Raw genomic sequence first — 18,675 nt, 5'->3', positions numbered from 1 at the left:
AATTCTAACACCGCCTTCCCACTGGCACTTGAAATCAGCTCTGATATGGCTGCGAAACGACTGGAAGTCATTCATTTCCTATGGAAATTCGCAGACCGCATGTGAATGGGTCCAAACCGATGCAAACGAGTGCGGTGCCAAAAAAATCTGGTCCGTTGGGCATCCAGATGCGTTAAAAAAGTTGAACTCGTACGCCAGGCAATGGACATAGACAGTATATAAACTGGACCAACAGATCCCGTTGCTCTGGACGGTGACCAGTGAAGGATATTAGAAGCACTTTTCCGGTGAGCGCTGAGCGTTACTGCGCAGCCTCCAACTGAGCTTGACGACGTAGATGTGACGTGAGCAACGTGTCTGAAAGTTGTAAGTCTTCTGGTAGCTGTGCCAAGAGAAATCTCAATTATTCCCAATCTTGCAGAGACGGAGAGCGTAGGTATATGTAAGGAGATAACATGGACACAGGCTAATTATTGCTAACTAAAATGTTAGTTAACATTAGTAATTAAACTTAAACAGCTAATGTAAGTCAAAACTGCCTGCGACAGTACAATACTATACTACTCCTGTACTATGCGGTAATTCCTGTACTATGCGACAGTAAGTCGCGTGGTTATGACACAATCTATTTTTATAAAAACGTCTGCTACGGAGCCATAACGCAGGATACAAGGTAATGGAGCCTTTTATACATTGTCGTGTTTCTTTAGAAATAAACAATGGACAATAAAAGTCTTTAAACGCTTCAGAGGTAAAGTTATTCGCTGTCAAAGTGACGTCAAAATAAATGGCAGTCAATGGAATGCTAACATTGGGTGATCGTTGGTAGGTATTGATGGTAGCATCAAAATGGTGCCATAGGAGGTTTGAGTTCTGAAGCGAAGCTTACCCCCTTGGCAACGGACGGTTACTATCCGACAAACCGAGCGGAAGTTAGCGTTGCTACGGTACTGATAAACTAATCTGAACTCTTAACTTTCAATAAAATAAATAAGGATTTCATAAACATATGTTGTCATGTCATTTTTTAATTTTCATGATTTCCTAATATTATTAGGGCAGTTAATACAATTGTATGTATGTATAATTATATATTATATAGTATTATATATAATATATATATATTATAGTGGCCGTTTTCCATTTTGGAGTATGAGAAAAGTTCTTCTGTGCAAAAACAATGCATAGGATACCTGCTATGGCTAAGTTGGTTAGCAGCAGACATTGAACTATTGACATTATACCGCTTTATCACATTTAACCAACCTGACATATCATCATCCTGGGCAACTTTTCTCCACGCAGCAGCCTTTCTGTTTATATCTCTGTAGCCCTCAGATGAGAGGTCATAGAGAACTGGACATTCGGACACTGATAGAATGAGTCGTCATTTTTTTTTCTACTCACTTCCGATGCTAGTACGACGTCCACTGGGGGCGCATTGCGTATTACGGAGCTGATTTCAAGTGCCAGTGTGAAGGCGGTGTAAGTAATGACAACAACACTGATACAAGCCTCTGCCATGATATCGGTAACGGCTGCTTAACCCGGTCCCGTTGCCCGCTCGCCCTGCTCCGGTAGCAACAACAAGTAAAGCTTTCTGTCCATCAGGAAACTCCGTAAATAGAGTCGAGACAGAGCAGCCAATGGAACAACAGAAGCACCATTCTCCCAATTACAAGTCAGTGTACAATCAATATGATTTTGAAGCTGTTCTTTTAAGGTAAAAAGTTACGCAACGTTTAATACAGAAGGAATTCCATGTTAATTAACTGTGCCTTTTAGAAGTTGTAGTTTTTCATTTTGTTACTGCCTGATTAAAGAATATAGGTACTAGATTTTTTCCTTCATTCTTGGGCATAGTCAAGGAAAAAACACCAACAAATTGCCTAGGTAAACCCTGACGAACTTCTGGCAAATTTGAGATTTGCTCTGCAAGTCAGTCTGGCGAAGAGCCCATTCAAACCCATTTCCAATGTCCCCAAAATCGAGGCACCAATCACAACCACTGAGTCGGGCTTTACGCGAGAACGATAGCGCAGCAACGGCGAGCAGCTTTTTGTTTACATTCAACATGTACGGCTACCGAAGCGCAGTGTCACCAGGATCGTTGGTCTGATTGGTTGAAGGACTATCCAATGCGCCCAGCGGCATTTGAGCATTGTCCGTTGGTGACGCCCCTTTGGAATTTAACTGTCAGTGAACCTTTCCCAGACCTACTCTCAGTTACAAATGAGAAGGGTCTGTTGTCAACCAGGCTAACAGATTGCCTTATTTTCCTGCACTTTGTCTTATGTATTTTCTTTTTGCCTGTTGAGAACAGTAAAAGCCTTGTTCATTAATTTCTTGTTTCTTCTGATGTTTAAGGATCACACTGAAAGAAATCCATCATGAAGGATCCAATCCTGCATCGACAATGCATCGCAGCTGTAAAAAGGTCATGTTGAGGACCATGACATGCTTTATCTCGACTGGAAACTGTCGTTCCTTAATCTGGGCAAGTTCTCTGTGAGATGCTGGACGTCATTTTGGGAAATAGAGGAAGTCAATAACAGAGGCAGAAGTAGAGAAGAGATGAAGTGGACAAAACATAAACACCACCTTATCTCAAGCAACTCTGGAATGCTCTGGATATCCCTGATTTATGATATTTATTTTATGGACTTCTCTATTTACAGCAAAGCCTTGGTGGAGGTTGTGCTATTGGATTGGTTGCGAATCACCCTGGCAGTGTTTGATGCCATACTCCACACCCACTGAGCATTACAACATTATCATATCCCACTTTTAATCATGAAAGTGAAAACACAATTAAGCTGTATTGCACTGAAAACCTCTACCCTGCCTGCCTGGTTAATTAGGTTGTCCGTGTGGAGGGGCTCACATTCACCCCACAGTTAGCTCCTGCCATGACCAAAATCACCACATATGTCTTGCGATGGCATTTTAATATATAATGAAATTTCTCATTTAAAAATAGTAAAAAGGAGACAGGAGGTGGCAGGTGCCAGGAGGGGCAGCAGAGGTGTGAAGATATTAAATTGTGTGTGTGTGTGTGTGTGTGTGTGTGTGTGTGTGTGTGTGTGTGTGTGTGTGTGTGTGTGTGTGTGTGTGTGTGTGTGTGTGTGTGTGTGTGTGTGTGTGTGTGTGTGTGTGTGTGTGTGTGTCTTCAAATCCTTCGTGGGCCTGGTGTAAACACTAAATTATTTCAGATGTTACAACCTCCCCACCTTGACTTCATTGTGTTACCCCATAAATTGTCCATTGTTACACTTACAATATTTTAATGCCAGGTGATAGTCATAGCCTTATTCATATATTTTATTTCCAGTCATCTCTGCTTTGACAAGATTACACAGGTGACCTGATACATATCGAAGCTGGACTTCCTCACCCTCTTGCTACTTTACCGGGGACTCATCGTCAACGATGGAGCAAAATTTCTCCCCAGCTGCCTGCCTGTCTACTCCTGGGTGTACCAGTCTGCAAAATCACTGCTAAGCACTGCTGAGCCTGCCAGCTAGGATGCATTATTCATTAATCATTGAAAACTTTTAACAAGTAAGAGCGTGGGCCTGTACTGCTCCACCGGTAGCTCATGGAATCAAAATTTCCAAGTTCAGGGGTCAGATTCCCTCTGGGGCCACTGCTGGATATTGTTAATAAAATCATCAAGTTTTCTCTGTTTATTTTTAATGCTAACATTTTATTTTCCCCATTTAGCATTCATAAACATTATATAAACAATATAGAGTCTATAGTACACTACAAACTACAATGTACTTGTAGGCAAATATGAGGATATTTTAGAATATATTTGTCATAACTAATGTTGCTTGATAGCACAGTATAACATAGCTGTATTCATATATAATAAACACATCAACAAATCTCAAAGTGTGTTAGAAAGCATGTATTAATTGTTTATACAATAAATCAGTTTTAGAGGCTTAATAGGAGCAATTATAGAGCAGTTTTATAGAAAGTATTGCTAAGCACTAAAAATGTCCTTATATTTACATATAACTATAGTGTGGTATTATGTGTTTTACTGCTTACAAAGGCACAAGGCGGGTTATAATGAAGTGAGATATTTCCTTTTATTTATTGCTGCTTGTGTCCTTTATCACCACCATACTCAACTGCTTTTCTTGATATAAATCAATCAAAATCATACTTCAGTTCTTAAATTGAGGAGATGCAAAGTCCTTGGATTCGTTACTCATTCCCTGGGAGTAAATAAGCTGCCTCAGTTTTTGCTTTCCCAGATAACAACTCCGCTGACTGAGCCAATGGAGAGTGACAAGACTAGAGATTGTCTTTGCGAAAAAGTACCTCCAACCCCATGCATTACAATGGCATGTTACAACATCTTAAGCTCTGTCACTGTTATCCCACAGAGGCATGTTGTCTTGGATGCAGAGGCTGGGACAAGACGGCTGGCAGAGAGACATTTGGCTGGTACATCTGTTTTAGCTTTGGTATGGACTGGACGGACTGCTAATTAGTAATTAGCAGCCCATTGTTGCCTGGACTCAGGACACCAGCCAAAAACAACAAAATTACCTAAGCAAGGCAGTGCAAGTGCTGCCTGTCCAGGGATTGTAGGAGAATGTGTATAGTGGCTATCCCACTTATATAAATATATATATATATATATACACTCACTCGTAAAGTGTGTTCCTCCTATACCTAGTAATGTGTGTTATACAGCATCACCATGACAAGAAGTCTATATGATCTCCTTTGCTGACTCAGAAACCAGAGTAAACCACCTCCTGATTTGCTGATCTTCTTTTTCTGAACTTGTTGAAATTGCACAAAATATGTCTGTTGCCAAGAATATTGCTTATTAGTCATTAAATGTGGATTTCTCAGAAAACCTGAGTCTAACTAAAATGAATTATGCTGAGATGCTTATTCGGGTATCGATGATCCCCCTTTAAGGCCAAAGAGAAAAGAGAAAAAGCCCTATTTTCAAATTGTAATCTTGAAGCTACCTCTAGTGGTGGGAAGAAAGAAATGCATCAAATAATAAAATGAGAAGATTGAATTCATATCAAAAATATATTAAATTCAAGAGAGTCTACGACAATAAATGTTTCCAGGCCTCTCCTTAATGAATAATTGGCTACATGTATAAAACTGTAGTCTGGAGGGCAGCATATAGGTGCATTGAGTGCAAGGTTGGTTTTCATGTCAAAGTCCTGCTGATCCAAAAGACAGAAATCCTCTCTGACCTCCCCTCAGAGAGGTATAACATTTCTCACTTAAAGATCAAATGGTGATGGAAAGTGAAGGGCAGAATGTCTATATCTTTTCTACTGTACACATGAACTGCATCGCTACGACCTGATTTTAGAATATTTCGTCCAATTTAAATGTTTTTAAATGCTTTCAAATTGGCAAATAAACATGATTCAATCAAACTGTAAAATGATGATATAGTATAACTAGCACATGTTTCTAGGCATATTTAGCTGTTTATTGAAATCAATCATCTTTATATCTGGTGCCGTTTTAGATCAATCTTATATTTTTGCAAACCGGATGACAAAGAAATAAAAGACATTGAACAGTTGTCTGGCAGCAAGATGTGTGTTAGTGAGCAAATATCCTGCTTGTCACACCTTGATAACTGTAAGCATGGGCCTTGAGGAAATAACTTTCAACATCTGTATAATCATTGAGTTGAAAATGTGATTGTGGCTTTTGTTTTGAAAATTAAACACTGAAATATTCATCTGTAAAATATTTCTTTAAAAAAAAAAAAAAAAAAATATATATATATATATATATATATATATATATATATATTTTTTTATATATATATTTTTATATATTATATTTTTTATATATATATTCTAGTCAAGGCCTACTTTGCTTCTGGCAAAATGATGGAAGATGGAAGAAGATGATAAGTCCCCATGAGCACTCATTGCATTATTTATAAAAACTTCTGATTGGAGATGGAAGCTTCTCACTGTGTGTGCCACTCATGTGAAAAGGCCAGGCTGCAGGTCTCTGCATGATCTGTAATTTATTTCTCTGAAGAGGTGGCAGATGTTGTGATCCTTTCATGTCTCCAAACACATTTTCACCTTTGTAAAGAGACAGAGGAAGTTTACAGCAACAGTTTTAAACAGACAATGTTACAAGTTGACCATAGAAACAGATCCATACACAGCTGTGCATTTCAAAACTGAATTGATGTGATTATCAGATTCAAAGATCTTGTGTTTTTGCTAATTTAACACTGTGATATACTGTATATTGTAATATTGCAATGGATTAGCCTTTATTAAGGCCAATGATTTATGGACCATGCATTAACAATAGTCAATATTATTAGCAATGCTTGCTAATTTGCATACCTGAATCAAATTCATTTTATTGGCTGCAGCTGTGTCCACCCTGCTATGATAAAGGGTCTGTCAGATGTTTTATAACACAGAAGTGTACCTGCGTTAGTTTTGGTAAGTCAGCAAAGAAATCTGCTTGCTTTCATTTTTAAAGTGCATGATAAAAAAAATGTATGAAGGTGAGCTTTTATTGCAATGTAAATACTTTAAATTGGGCCTGGAAAATGTCTGTCTAATGAGTGATTTATTTCTTAACAGTTGTGACCGCAACAGAGACTGCAACAATATATATATATATATATATATATATATATATATATATATATATATATAAATCCCCTAATTAATCCTGACAAGGCACACCTGTGAAGTGAAAACCATTTCAGGTGACCTGAAAGCTCATTGAGAGAACACCAAGGGTTTGCAGAGGGTGGCTACTTTGAAGAATCTAAAATATAAGACATGTTTTCAGTTATTTTACACTTTTTTGTTAAGTACATAATTCCATATGTGTTCATTCATAGTTTTGATGCCTTCAGTGAGAATCTACAATGTAAATAGTCATGAAAATAAAGGAAACACATTGAATGAGAAGGTGTGTACAAACTTTTGGCCTGTACTATATATATATATATATATATATATATATATATATATATACACACCTTTTTAAAAGAAAAACATAGTGTACAGCTCTATTCATCATGTATTTGAAGTGTGTCCCTCCATATGCCTCCATAAAAATATGGGTTCATCCTCAACAATCACTCCCTTCCATTAATTACAAGTACATAATTTTTTTTTTATTTTTTTTATTTATCCTTTATTTTACCAGGTGATGTCCCATTGAGATAATCAAATCTCTTTTACAAGGGAGCCCTGGAGCAATAATTTGTCAGAAGATGCAGGCATCCATGGTGCTATTAAACTGCACCAGTGCAAACAGTGCAATAGAAGGCCTGAAAGTTTGCAGTTACGGATCATGTAACAGCAGGTAATCGAGGGCCGTTGACTTGGATGTTTACCACCATTATATCAACAGTACAAATTAGGGCTGATCCTGCAGCTTGGTTTGGCACTGGGGCATCATGCTGTCATGTAGTGCTACTTAGGGGAGAGCCTGAGGCCATTGTTGTTTGAAGTTTGTAAAACACTGAAGACACAAACTTAATACAATGGGCTGAATATAGTCAAACAATATATCCTTAAGACTAATGGACCCTTGGGAAAAACATCACATAGCCCTTTGAGTTTCTGATTTAGTTTAAGCATATCTAGCCTATTTTCAAGGGACAATGCCTAACAACAAAAATTCAGCCCATAGTTAGAAGGCTAGAGTTAGAGAACACATCTGTTGGGCAGACGCATGAAAGGCATCCCAAAGCCTACTTCTATTGATAATAATAAAAATAATAAAAAAAACAATCTACTAGGCTACTCATATCTTTGTTCTCAGCATTTTTACTTGTCAAATGAAGAAAAAGTTCATAGTAACATTATGGCTGCACTATTTAAATGTCCCATGCCAGCAAGCCAGCATGCCTAACAACACTAAGCAGAGACCAGGAGCATTTTGGGTAATATTAACATCTGAGGGTAAAGAAAGAATAGTGTTAAGAAATATCAAAATTACGTGTTCGTTCGATTTCTGGAGGAGGAAGGAGAGGCTGGGGTCGAATTGAAAGTTAAGCAAAAGGTTTAATGAAATTGCATGAAAACGACAGTCAAAACACAATCAAACATAAAACATAAAACACTGCCAGCAGCAGACTGCAGACATGCTTCCCCTTGTGGGAACACAGATTGCAGCCATGCGACATGACAAAACAATACGCTGTAAACAGCGGACTTCAACATGCTTCGCTTGCGGGGTCACAGATGGTTCCTCAAATGAAATATTCCCCTATTGGTCAGAGGTCTCTCAAAAGAAAAGGTGTACGATCCCAATCAATCCAACTATATGAATACACATGCTTTGTTCTAATCACGTCACAGCCTCCTCGGAGTTTGAGGGTAAGTTTATATTAGCGCCAGCCTCGGGTGGCTGCGCTATCACAGCGGGTATAAGTTAGCAGCAGGTTTGATATTCGCAGGATATTCGTTTTCGACCTACCCCCATTCAGTGTCTTCAATAAAATTCCACTACATTACTAGTGTAGTATGTTGAGGACAGCTTAGGACACTGTATCAAAAAAAAAAAATCACAATGGTATTTGTTGTCGCTACCGATTTACAAGCGAAAACAGCACTTTAATCTATGTTCCGGCTGTTGGCTGAGTTAGGGACCGTCTACAAATTACATTACTCAGGCTGTTGACATAGACTACTGGGATTCTTTCAGGAAAGAAATCACCAAAAATCTATAAAAAGACATTTTCTCATTCTGATTGCTGTAGTAACTGCCAATGGTGGACTGCTAGTTACTACAGGTCATATTTTTGTCATATGTCACATTATAGTGAAACAGTATGAAATTAAAAGATTAAAATGATTACCAAAACTCAACCAAAAGACATTTTCTCATTCTGATAGCTGTAGTAGTTGCCAATAGTGGGCTGCTAGTTACTACAGGTCATATGTTTGTCATATGTCACATTATAGTGAAACGGGATGGAATTAAAAGTTTAAAATATTCACCGAAAATCAACAAAAGTAAATTTTCTCATTCTGATTGCTGTAGTAGTTGCCAATGGTGGACTGCTAGTTACTACAGGTCACATTTTTGTCATATGTCATATTATAGTGAAACAGGATGGAATTAAAAGTTTAAAATTATCACCAAAAATCAACCAAAAGACATTTTCTCATTCTGATTGTTGTAGCAGTTGCCAATGGAAAGCCTTTACTTACTACAGGTCATATTTTTGTCATATGTCACATTATAGTGAAACAGGATGGAATTAAAAGTTTAAAAATATTCAGCAAAAATATTCTTGAGAGAAAATTGAGTCCTGATATAACTTGTTGTTTTAGGAAACCATGGTCTGTATTAAGTAGCAGGAAGTGACTATGAAATATGAGGGCAATCAGAATGAGAAAAACTAATTAGGGCCCGAGCACCGACTGCGGCGAAGGCCCTTTTAAAACTGAAGGAATTATTATTTTTCCTTCGTCCGGCTAATTAATTGCCTTTTTGAGGGGCTTAACATACTCAAAAACTCACCTAAATTGGCAGTCGCATCAATTCTGGTGAAAATGTACGTATTCTAAGGGTTTCTGGGATAGGCGCACAAAAATGGCTCGCTAGCGCCCCCTACAAAATAAAAAAAAATTGAGCCCCTGCAGTGCGTTTGACGTATAGTCACAAAACTTGGTACACATATGTAGCATGTTAAGACGTACAACAAACATCATTGGAGCCATACCCTATCATTTAATTGGTAATTGGAGCCCATACTACAGCAATCAGAATGAGAAAATGACTTTTGGTTGATTTTTGGTGAATATTTTAATCCTTTTAATTCCATCCCGTTTCACTATAATGTGACATATGACAAAAAGGTGATGTGTAGTAACTAGTAGTCGACCATTGGCAGCTACTACAGCAATCAGAATGAGAAAATGTACTTTTGTTGATTTTTGGTGAATATTTTAATCTTTTAATTCCATCCCGTTTCACTATAATGTGACATATGACAAAATTATGACCTGTAGTAACTAGCAGTCCACCATTGGCAACTACTACAGCTATCAGAATGAGAAAATGTCTTTTGTTTGATTTTTGGTGATAATTTTAATCTTTTAATTCCATCCTGTTTCACTATAATGTGACATATGACATAAATATGACCTGTAGTAACTAGCAATCCACCACTGGCAACTTCTACAGCATTCAGAATGAGAAAATGTCTTTTTATAGAATGTTGGTGATTTCTTTCCTGAAAAATCCCAGTAGGCCTAGTCTATGTCAACCTGAGCAATGTAATTTGTAGACGGTCCCTAACTCAGCCCACAGCCAGAACGTAGATTGAAGTGCTGTTTTTGCTCGTAAATCGGTAGCGACAAGAAATACCATTGTGATCTTTTTTTTTGATAGTGTCCTAAACTGTCCTCCACATACTACACTAGTAAAGTAGTGGAATTTTATTGAAGACACTGAATGGGGGTAGGTCGAAAACGTGTATCCTGCGAATATCAAACCTGCTGTTAACTTATACCCGCTCACTAACACATATATTCGCCCTACTAACGGCAGACTATCTTTCAAACACATTAAACACAGCAACGCCTCGACAGCTTCATTTATTGTCCAACGAAGAGGTGTTTCACTCGTTCTACCTGCTCCGTGTAGCTTTAGCTTAAACACACAGGTGGTGCGTGGGAAACGTTCTTTGTTTGCTAGTTTCGACGGTTACGCGCCTGCGTGCTCGCGCTCTTTAGTTTATTTCACAGGTGCGCTCAGCTCAGCCCACAGGAGGACACAGTGCAGGTAGAGGTCGAGCCTTGACGTGAATACCGAAAGTAACAGAAATATTGAGAATGTCTACTGTCTACTTAGGCTACTGGTCTTTGTTGTTATGATAATGCGGAGCGCGTTGCAGCTGTACAGCAAGTATTTAACACCAGTTTGGGCTAGTTTAAAGACCTGACTTCGCCTGAGCAGAAACAAAAATGGCTAACGTTAATGCATTCAGCCAGTGTTGTTTATGACTGCGTATTAAGTTATTTCATTTTGAAGTTGTCCGCATAAATGTAGACAGTGTTCAAAAGGACTGTGTATCTGGAGCAACAGGTGTCCATTTTAAATAGCCTAATGAATTATTTTTTGAACAGCAGGACATGACATGACAGATACAGCGGAGAGCACGTTCAACCTGGAGGATTTTTTCAAAACGGTAAATTTCGCACAGCTTGTGTCTGTTTTTTGTCTTGTCATATCCAGTAGCTTAAAGTAAGTGTTTGTCTGTGTATAGGTGGAGGAGGTGAGAAGCCTCATTGAAAAAATCTCCTGCCAAGCAGAAGAGGTGCAGAAAAGATATGGCGCCATCCTTGCCACTCCAAACCCAGACAAGAGTAAGTACAGAGCACCATCGTCATAGTGAAATGTGGATATCTGGTTGGTAATGTCCCCATGAGCTAAACAAGTGTTTAAGTTCTAGACAAGTAGAAACTTGATGCCTTTACGGTTGATGAGCTGATGCTCTCAGATACCTATCCCCGCCTCCTTCAGGGCACACAACATTGAAAGGACAAACAGAGCAACAAAAAGGCTTAACGGCCTTTGACAAACACGTTGTGTGTCTGTTTGTAGAAGGGGTAATGAGTATAATGTGGACATAGAAATAGATGTGTTTGTCAGACACAGCTACAGGATCTGCATGCACACACATGCTCCTACACAATGCTAATAACAATGTCATATCAGCAATAAGCCAGACATTATAGTGAAAATTATACCATATCCAATATGTGTCTGCAGGTGCTCTCCACACTCCATGTTATTGACAAATGTTGATTGTGTTTGATTAGCTCAATTCTACTTAAATGAGGTGGTCTGACATTGTTTTGGTGACATTGGGTGAAATGATACAGGGGAGGTTGACAAAGCTGCCATTAATCTGAACATAAAAAAACTGCATAGTCATCTTTGACAACATCCCTAATTTTACTGCATGAAATACACCACATTAAATGTTGAAATTGTTCCTTCTTCCTGCTGATCTTATGATGTTCTCAGAAAACAAAGACGAGCTGAAGCTGCTGAACAGTGAGACCAAGAAGAACGCCAACTTGGTCCGAACCAAGTTGAACTGTGAGTGAAGATTTGTTATTGTTTTTATTCTTGCAAGATGTTAGCCTGACAAGCCAGACCCACATCAAGATGTTGGGTCTGGGAACTCACCATTGGCAGGGCTCAATCTGAGGGCCGGGATAAACGGTTGTCTTTCATATTCCCTCTGCACTCATAGCCAACCAGAGCAACGCTAGTTGATAGATTAAACTTTTGCCGTATCCGGTCGGCTAAACTCCAAACACGTTCAGTGCTTAACTCCAAGTCTTCCAGAGTTGCAGCCAAAGCCGATACGAAAGACCGCTATTCGCCAGCAGCAGCAGCCATCTTCTTTGTTTTCAAATAGCAGGGAATTCACGCGTAACCGTCGCAACTCTGCCGTCATTATGTTAAGCCCGCCCCCCGCATCTATACACGATGTGATTGGCCTGACCAGAGTTTGGTTTTTCCAGCTCACAAGCCAACAGAGAGTTGCTAGACTGACCCTGGCTGCAAATTACATTTGCTGCAGCTAGGTTGCGTCTAGATTTCTAGGCTAGTAAAATGTGCTTTAATACAGTAGATATTTATTTGGCTCATATTGTAGTTGAGGCGTAACACAGTATGTACAGTGCAGTTTTTCAACATGCAGAGTTATCAATATGTGGCTGCTCACCATCATTGCTTGAGACAAAGAGGAGGATCTGTGCAGCAAATTGCACTTCCTTAAATTCTGGGACTATAGTCTGTAACACAGGATTTGACTTGCAAATGGTTAGAAAAGGAAGGCTACTGTACTTCACTCTACTGGTCATCAATAAAAGACACTGCCTCACATTAATTAGTTGCAGGAATATTATATTATTACAGTTTGCATCAGACAATCTGTAATTTAACAATCATGTTTTCTATGACTGCATGCACAGAGTTGTGAATAGTGTGTTTTAATTTAAGTTTTGAATTGGTTCTGTGCTTGATTTCATATTACATCTGTCTTATGGGTTCTTTCAGCAATGCAGAAGAACTTGGATGTGGATGAGAACAATAAAGCGGCCTCAGTAATTCAGCGTATTCAGAAGAACCAGGTCTGGCAGTACTTTTATTTCCTATAAAAATCCAGATACATAAAGATGGTCAACTCTTGAGTTTATTACAAAGAAGCCTAAATCTTTACGCACCTGACATAATCACTTCTGATAATGGTCTGTCTGCAAGTGATTTATATTTACATTAATTTTCATTTCTTGTTGAATAATCTGATTTCATTGTCTGATTTCACCAGCACTCACACCTGACTCGGTGCTTTGCTGAAGTCATGAGGGGCTACCATAAGGCACAAATCTCCTTCAGAGAGAAATGCAAAGCTCACATTCAGAGACAGTTGGAGATTGGTGAGTTGGCAAAACATGAACACTTGTTCCTCCCCCACTCTGCTCATTGTTGTGTAAATACACTTCATATCATACACCAGGATGTTGGTGCCAGTAGAGTTATTGCAGGTGTTTCTAGACAGAAAGAAAGTGGCATAGTAATAGAGAGCAGAGGTGTAATTACACCATCCTGTGGTGAACACTCAACAACTCATACACTTCCTGTTGGTTCATTTATGAAGACACAACACAATATAGTACACAATAGAGTAATGGGTGGGATAGAAAAATGTATATGTGACTCTGCTGATGTATTGTTTACTGCGACTGTGAATCAATAAAAAAAAAAATTTAAATTTAAAAAGTGTAGAGTGATATTGATTGTCTTTTGTGATAGGTCATTTAAGAATTAAGCCTGCACTTTTTTTTTTAAATAAAATGATGCGTTTGATATGAAACGCCTGTTAAAACAATTGTACAATCGCTGAAAAGTAATGTCAACCCATCCGTTTTGTCTCTGTTTCAGTGGATGAAGTGACTACAGATGAAGAGTTGGAGGAGATGCTGCACCGTGACAATCTTGCCATCTTCATATCTGATGTTAGTGGAATAGCCTTTACTTCTGGGCCATGCACATGACTATGCAATAGTTAGTAATATCTATTGTAGTTTTGTTTTTGTCGTTGATCAACTTAGATATGCAGTTATAATGTAATGTGAAGCTAATAGGATTATGATTATAAAATCAACCGGTGTACTTTTCCTACCGCAGATCAACTCTGACGCTCGAATTTCAAGCCAGGCTCTGAGTGAGATTGAATCTCGTCATCAGGACATCATCTGCCTCGAGTCCAGCATCAAACAGCTGCACGACATATTTTCTGACACTGCCATGCTGTTGGAGACTCAGGTAAAACGGCTGCCTCATTTTGGAAACGTTAAAGTGATGGTTCGGAGAAATTTCACCCAAGGGTCCTTTGCACTTTGACCTTGAGCCAAACAACACTCCAGAAGCTTTTAAAAATATGTATTAATTTAACTTATTTTTTAAAAGTAAGTGCTGTAGTACAACTAGCAGCAGACAAGTTATAACTGAGGTAAGTTTGGAGACACTACCTTATTTAATCATTGAATTAATAAATATTTTTGTTGTATCTCTTTTTGGTGTTGTAATTTGTAGACGTCCCTAAGCACTCGTTTTACTGCTGATCACGCTAACTCGTCCAATGTTAGACCCAGCTGAAAAAAGCTTCTGGAGGGTTGTTTGGCTCGAGGTCATGGTGCAAAGGACCCTAGGGTAAAATTACTCTGAACCATCACCTTAATGACAAGTGAAATAAAGGAATATACTGATGTCAAGGGACCCACAACCTGACAGGTGTTGTTATGTTTCTCTTCTGTCAGGGGGAATTGATCAACAACATAGAAAAGAATGTAACTAGTGCTGCAGAGTATATAGACATATCCAAAGCAAAAACCTGTGAAGCAGTCGCGTACAAGAAGAACCCACACAAGATAGCATCTCTCCCGAGCTTCTTCAAGCATTTCAAGAGAAAAACCACTGCTAAAACTGCTGCTGATCAAAACACTTCAGACTTAAACCATGACTGAGCTCCTGAGCCTGTTTGAACATTGACTGCACCAAACATCCTGAACAACATCAAAGCCTGTGCTCGATGGAACACGCTTTTCATCAGATTTATGGTACAGTGCCTGTCTGCCGCCTCAAACGCCTTCTAAAGGATAATGAGGACGCCGTTATTTTTAACTTGGAGAATTTAAACTGCTTTGATAGTGACCTGTCAAATGAAAGTGACAAGATGCTGTGGACGGGCCAGCTTCTGCGAACTATCAAAAGGGCAAAAATCTGAGTTTTCTAAGACTTAGGTTTCAGACATGCCAATAATAAATATTTTAACACACTAACCCAAGCTACATTTTTAGATGCAAAACACTTTCTGGATTGATTTGGTCATTAATTCACTCACTCCCATTTAGTTGGCATTCCCCTTTGTGGCCAGTAGGTGGCATGGCAACATTAGATAGAACTCTGAACCAGGATCATTTACCTTCCCTCCCCTCTGCAGTCCTGCTGAACTCTTGTGTTTTGTCTGATACTGTGTGTTTTACTAATTCAATATAATGTAATGTCATGTCGTTTAATACTCAGAAATAAATGTTTGTGATGTATAAACTGTAAGACTATGCCAATCCTAAAATAAACCTATGTGGTGAATGCTATTGTACATCATTTATTACTGGTGCTTTATTGTGACGTGAATAAAAGGGAAAAGGGATTGCTGTCAATACACATACTGGAATCAATCAGTATGTGTGATGTACAAAAGCTGTAGTCAGAGTCCTAAAAGTGCCACACAAAAAGTCCTCAAAAGTACAAGGAATGTAGTACTAAAAGGTCCTTCGTATTGAAGTACATCATGAAGTTTACCCCCCACAAACGAAAGACAAGCTTCAGTTCTCAATGGCATAGATTTTTAAGTTTCTGAAACTACTGGAGAGAGTTATCTTCCAAAATATATCAAATTCTGTGTTTTGATGGTGGTGGTGGAGAGTGCTCTGTAACATTGGATATAATTGTCCTACTCCTTCCATCTAGCAATCATGATGGAGGCATTATCGTCCACTCCTAAAAGGATATAAATGTTTCATCACGGAATATAGATAACCACTCACCAATGCCTGGAAAATGGCACTTGTATTGAAGCATATCTATTTGTTACATATTCAGGTTTTTCTTTTAATTTGTCATCTGTCTGTGGTTCATGTATGATGGGCAATTGCTTGAAATTATTCATCACCTGTTTGTTTCTTGGTATGATCTGACTGTAGGGGAGGATAGGCAAAAACTCTTGCCTGCATCATGGGAATGCTGCCAGAATGAACCCATTGACTTGTCTCTCAGACTGTATTTCTCTCTCTCTTTCCCCCTCCTCCCCTCCTCTCTACCTACTGGATAAGATTTCACAGCACCTGTGCACTTTGCTGAAACCACTGATTTCCAAATAGGAAACTGAAGAGGAATAATAGATCAGGATGACCATGTAATTTGGAGAAAGGAAAAAGGGGAAAGTGACATAAGGTAAGGAGAGAAATTAAACAGACAAAGGCCAACATAAAAACAAGGTTTCTTTATTGGTTGGACCAGGGTGGTGAGGCCCACAACGTTGGTTTAAAAGACAATTTAAAAGGGCTGAGTGATGTGTGGCTGCATAAATGGCGGGGCCCGGCTGTCTGCATTGATTGACAGGTCATCTCTGTCATTTAAACAAACGGAGCTAATGTGCTGAAAATGGCCCGTCTCAAAAAGAACCATTAAACATTTCCCCAGTTGGAATGGACTACACGGATGAACAAATGCATAGCAGGAAAGGTTGAAGGACAAAGGGGGGGGAACAGTCTCTTTTTCTGCCTCCTCACAGCCTCCAGAACAGGCTTACTTCTTGGCTTTGCCCTGGGCGGCCACAGCCTCCATGGCCTTCTTCACTGTTTCCTCATCACCGAGGAAAGCCATGGGCTTTACAGGCTTCAGGTTTGCGTCCAGCTCGTACACAATTGGGATTCCTGTGGGCAGGTTCAGCTCCATGATGGCTGCATCAGACATACCTGGAAAGACAGGCAGATAGACCAGACGGGTAGACACGGGAATAGCAAACAACCGAGGGAATGTAATTGATCCAATAAAAGGCTGTCTGGGGCTGAACTAGGCAGACAGGAAGGACAATGGTCTTACATACTAGAAGGAATAATAAGCAGTGCAGGGTTTCTTTATATCTGATTGTATTTTAAGTTATTTTAATTACAGCGATTGCCGATCTGTAATATATAATCTAAGAAACTTGATCTACTTCTTTCTGTCATCCTTGACAACCCCCACACCTATCTGACATTTACTATTGCCCTTTAGGCTCTCTAGCTCTCTCTTATCCAGGTCTGCCCACTCCTTGAAAAAAGTACAACCTTTCTACATAAAGGTCGTCACTGTAATGGGAACCCAGCTCATGACCCGGTCCCCTGTCCCTGAGCTGAGTGTCTGCATGCTATTTTTAAGCTCTGTAATCCACAACTGTGTGTGTGTGTGTGTGTGTGTGTGTGTGTGTGTGTATAAAGAGAAGTGTCTGTGATTATTTAGGCCTTGACCTATGCAATGAAAGCTATTTTCAAACTGAAGTACTCTTTGCTATTTTGTGGTGTTAGATTTGATAATGTCAACGCTTACTTCTACTTTTCACAGCAGAACTACTTTTTTTTTTTTTTTTTTTTTAAGCTTTGTCCGCCTACAAACTGTAATGCTCACCCTCCAAGTGCTTGACGATGCCCCGGAGGCTGTTGCCGTGGGCAGCGATGATAACATTCTTTCCCGCCTTGATTTCAGGTGCGATGACATCATTCCAGAAAGGCAGGGCGCGGGCAATGGTGTCCTTCAGTGACTCACATGTGGGGAGCTCACCGGGCTTCAGATTCTTGTAGCGCCGGGACTGGAGGTAGAAAAAATAAAAAGAAGTAGATTACTTCCACAACAATTGACAGGAGTTACATAACATATGAGCACTTTCAAATAAAGCTATGCCAGTTGATGATTCATGACATTAGTCTGATTAGTCAGGGAAATCATATGAACGTATTGCTGCTTATTCTAAATTAGTTAACACTTTCCTCCCTTAGTGTCAGTTGTCTCACCTCGCTGATGACTTTGTTGTAAGGATGGTCCTTGTCCATGGGTGGAGGTGGGATGTCAAAGGAGCGGCGCCAGATCTTCACCTGCTCCTCGCCGTGCTTTTCAGCCGTCTCGGCCTTGTTCAGACCAGTAAGGCCTCCGTAGTGACGCTCATTCAGACGCCAGGTACGAATCACAGGCAGCCACATCTGGTCTGTGCCTTCCATGATGGTCCACAGAGTCTTCACAGCACGTTTCAACACGGAGGTATAGCACACGTCAAACTTGAGGCCTGCCTCTTTGATAGCCAGGGCTCCACGCTTGGCCTCCTCCACACCCTTCTCACTGAGGTCAGCATCGAACCAGCCGCAGAAGCGGTTCTCTTGGTTCCAGGCGCTCTCACCGTGACGGACGATAACCAAACGATGGGTAGCAGCCATGTTTACAGTGTGTCTCCTGAGCTTAACTTAAACCAAACACAGTTCCCTCAGCCCTTCTAAGTTGTGCACACACACACACACACACACACTGTCTGACCAACAGTGAGCCCAAACCAGC

General features: G+C 39.6%; 2 protein-coding genes across 10 annotated transcripts; one reads left to right on the top strand and one right to left on the bottom strand.

Annotated features, from left to right (window-relative positions):
* The first annotated feature begins 6,453 nt into the window (after positions 1–6,453).
* On the top strand, positions 6,454–15,683 carry LOC114571571 (syntaxin-2). Of its 9 annotated transcripts, none has more exons than XM_028602604.1 (9): positions 6,454–6,476; positions 11,136–11,197; positions 11,276–11,375; positions 12,040–12,114; positions 13,084–13,157; positions 13,355–13,463; positions 13,969–14,042; positions 14,215–14,352; positions 14,847–15,683. In XM_028602604.1, the coding sequence occupies exons 2-9, from the start codon at positions 11,147–11,149 to the stop codon at positions 15,051–15,053; spliced, it is 828 nt and encodes a 275-aa protein (XP_028458405.1). In that variant the 5' UTR covers positions 6,454–6,476; positions 11,136–11,146; the 3' UTR covers positions 15,054–15,683. The 9 variants fall into 9 exon arrangements, with proteins under 9 accessions (XP_028458405.1, XP_028458401.1, XP_028458400.1 ...); XM_028602600.1 differs by lacking the exon at positions 6,454–6,476 and adding an exon at positions 8,300–8,375 and having other exon boundaries at positions 11,139–11,197; XM_028602599.1 differs by lacking the exon at positions 6,454–6,476 and adding an exon at positions 8,318–8,375.
* Positions 15,684–16,576: 893 nt separating this feature from the next.
* Positions 16,577–18,675, bottom strand: pgam2 (phosphoglycerate mutase 2 (muscle)). Its single transcript, XM_028602608.1, has 3 exons — positions 18,141–18,675; positions 17,758–17,938; positions 16,577–17,066 (listed from the first exon to the last, which is right to left on the bottom strand). The coding sequence occupies exons 1-3, from the start codon at positions 18,555–18,557 to the stop codon at positions 16,897–16,899; spliced, it is 768 nt and encodes a 255-aa protein (XP_028458409.1). The 5' UTR covers positions 18,558–18,675; the 3' UTR covers positions 16,577–16,896.

The sequence above is a fragment of the Perca flavescens genome, chromosome 16 (assembly GCF_004354835.1).
Source record: "Perca flavescens isolate YP-PL-M2 chromosome 16, PFLA_1.0, whole genome shotgun sequence".
Classification (NCBI taxonomy): domain Eukaryota; kingdom Metazoa; phylum Chordata; class Actinopteri; order Perciformes; family Percidae; genus Perca; species Perca flavescens.
The sequence above is the reverse complement of the archived record's forward strand: the minus strand, read 5'-3'. Positions and strand labels throughout refer to the sequence as shown.

Bases quoted from the DNA above. Each gene is read 5' to 3' on its own strand.
- LOC114571571 (XM_028602599.1), top strand. From the start codon at position 8,333: ATGCTTTGTTCTAATCACGTCACAGCCTCCTCGGAGTTTGAGG. The intron at 8,376-11,135 runs GTAAGTTTATAT...TTTTTTGAACAG, and splicing joins AGCCTCCTCGGAGTTTGAGG to CAGGACATGACATGACAGAT. The intron at 11,376-12,039 runs GTAAGTACAGAG...TGATGTTCTCAG, and splicing joins CACTCCAAACCCAGACAAGA to AAAACAAAGACGAGCTGAAG.
- pgam2 (XM_028602608.1), bottom strand. From the start codon at position 18,557: ATGGCTGCTACCCATCGTTTGGTTATCGTCCGTCACGGTGAGAGCGCC. The intron at 17,939-18,140 runs GTGAGACAACTG...TTCTACCTCCAG, and splicing joins ACAACAAAGTCATCAGCGAG to TCCCGGCGCTACAAGAATCT. The intron at 17,067-17,757 runs GTGAGCATTACA...CTGTCTTTCCAG, and splicing joins CATCGTCAAGCACTTGGAGG to GTATGTCTGATGCAGCCATC.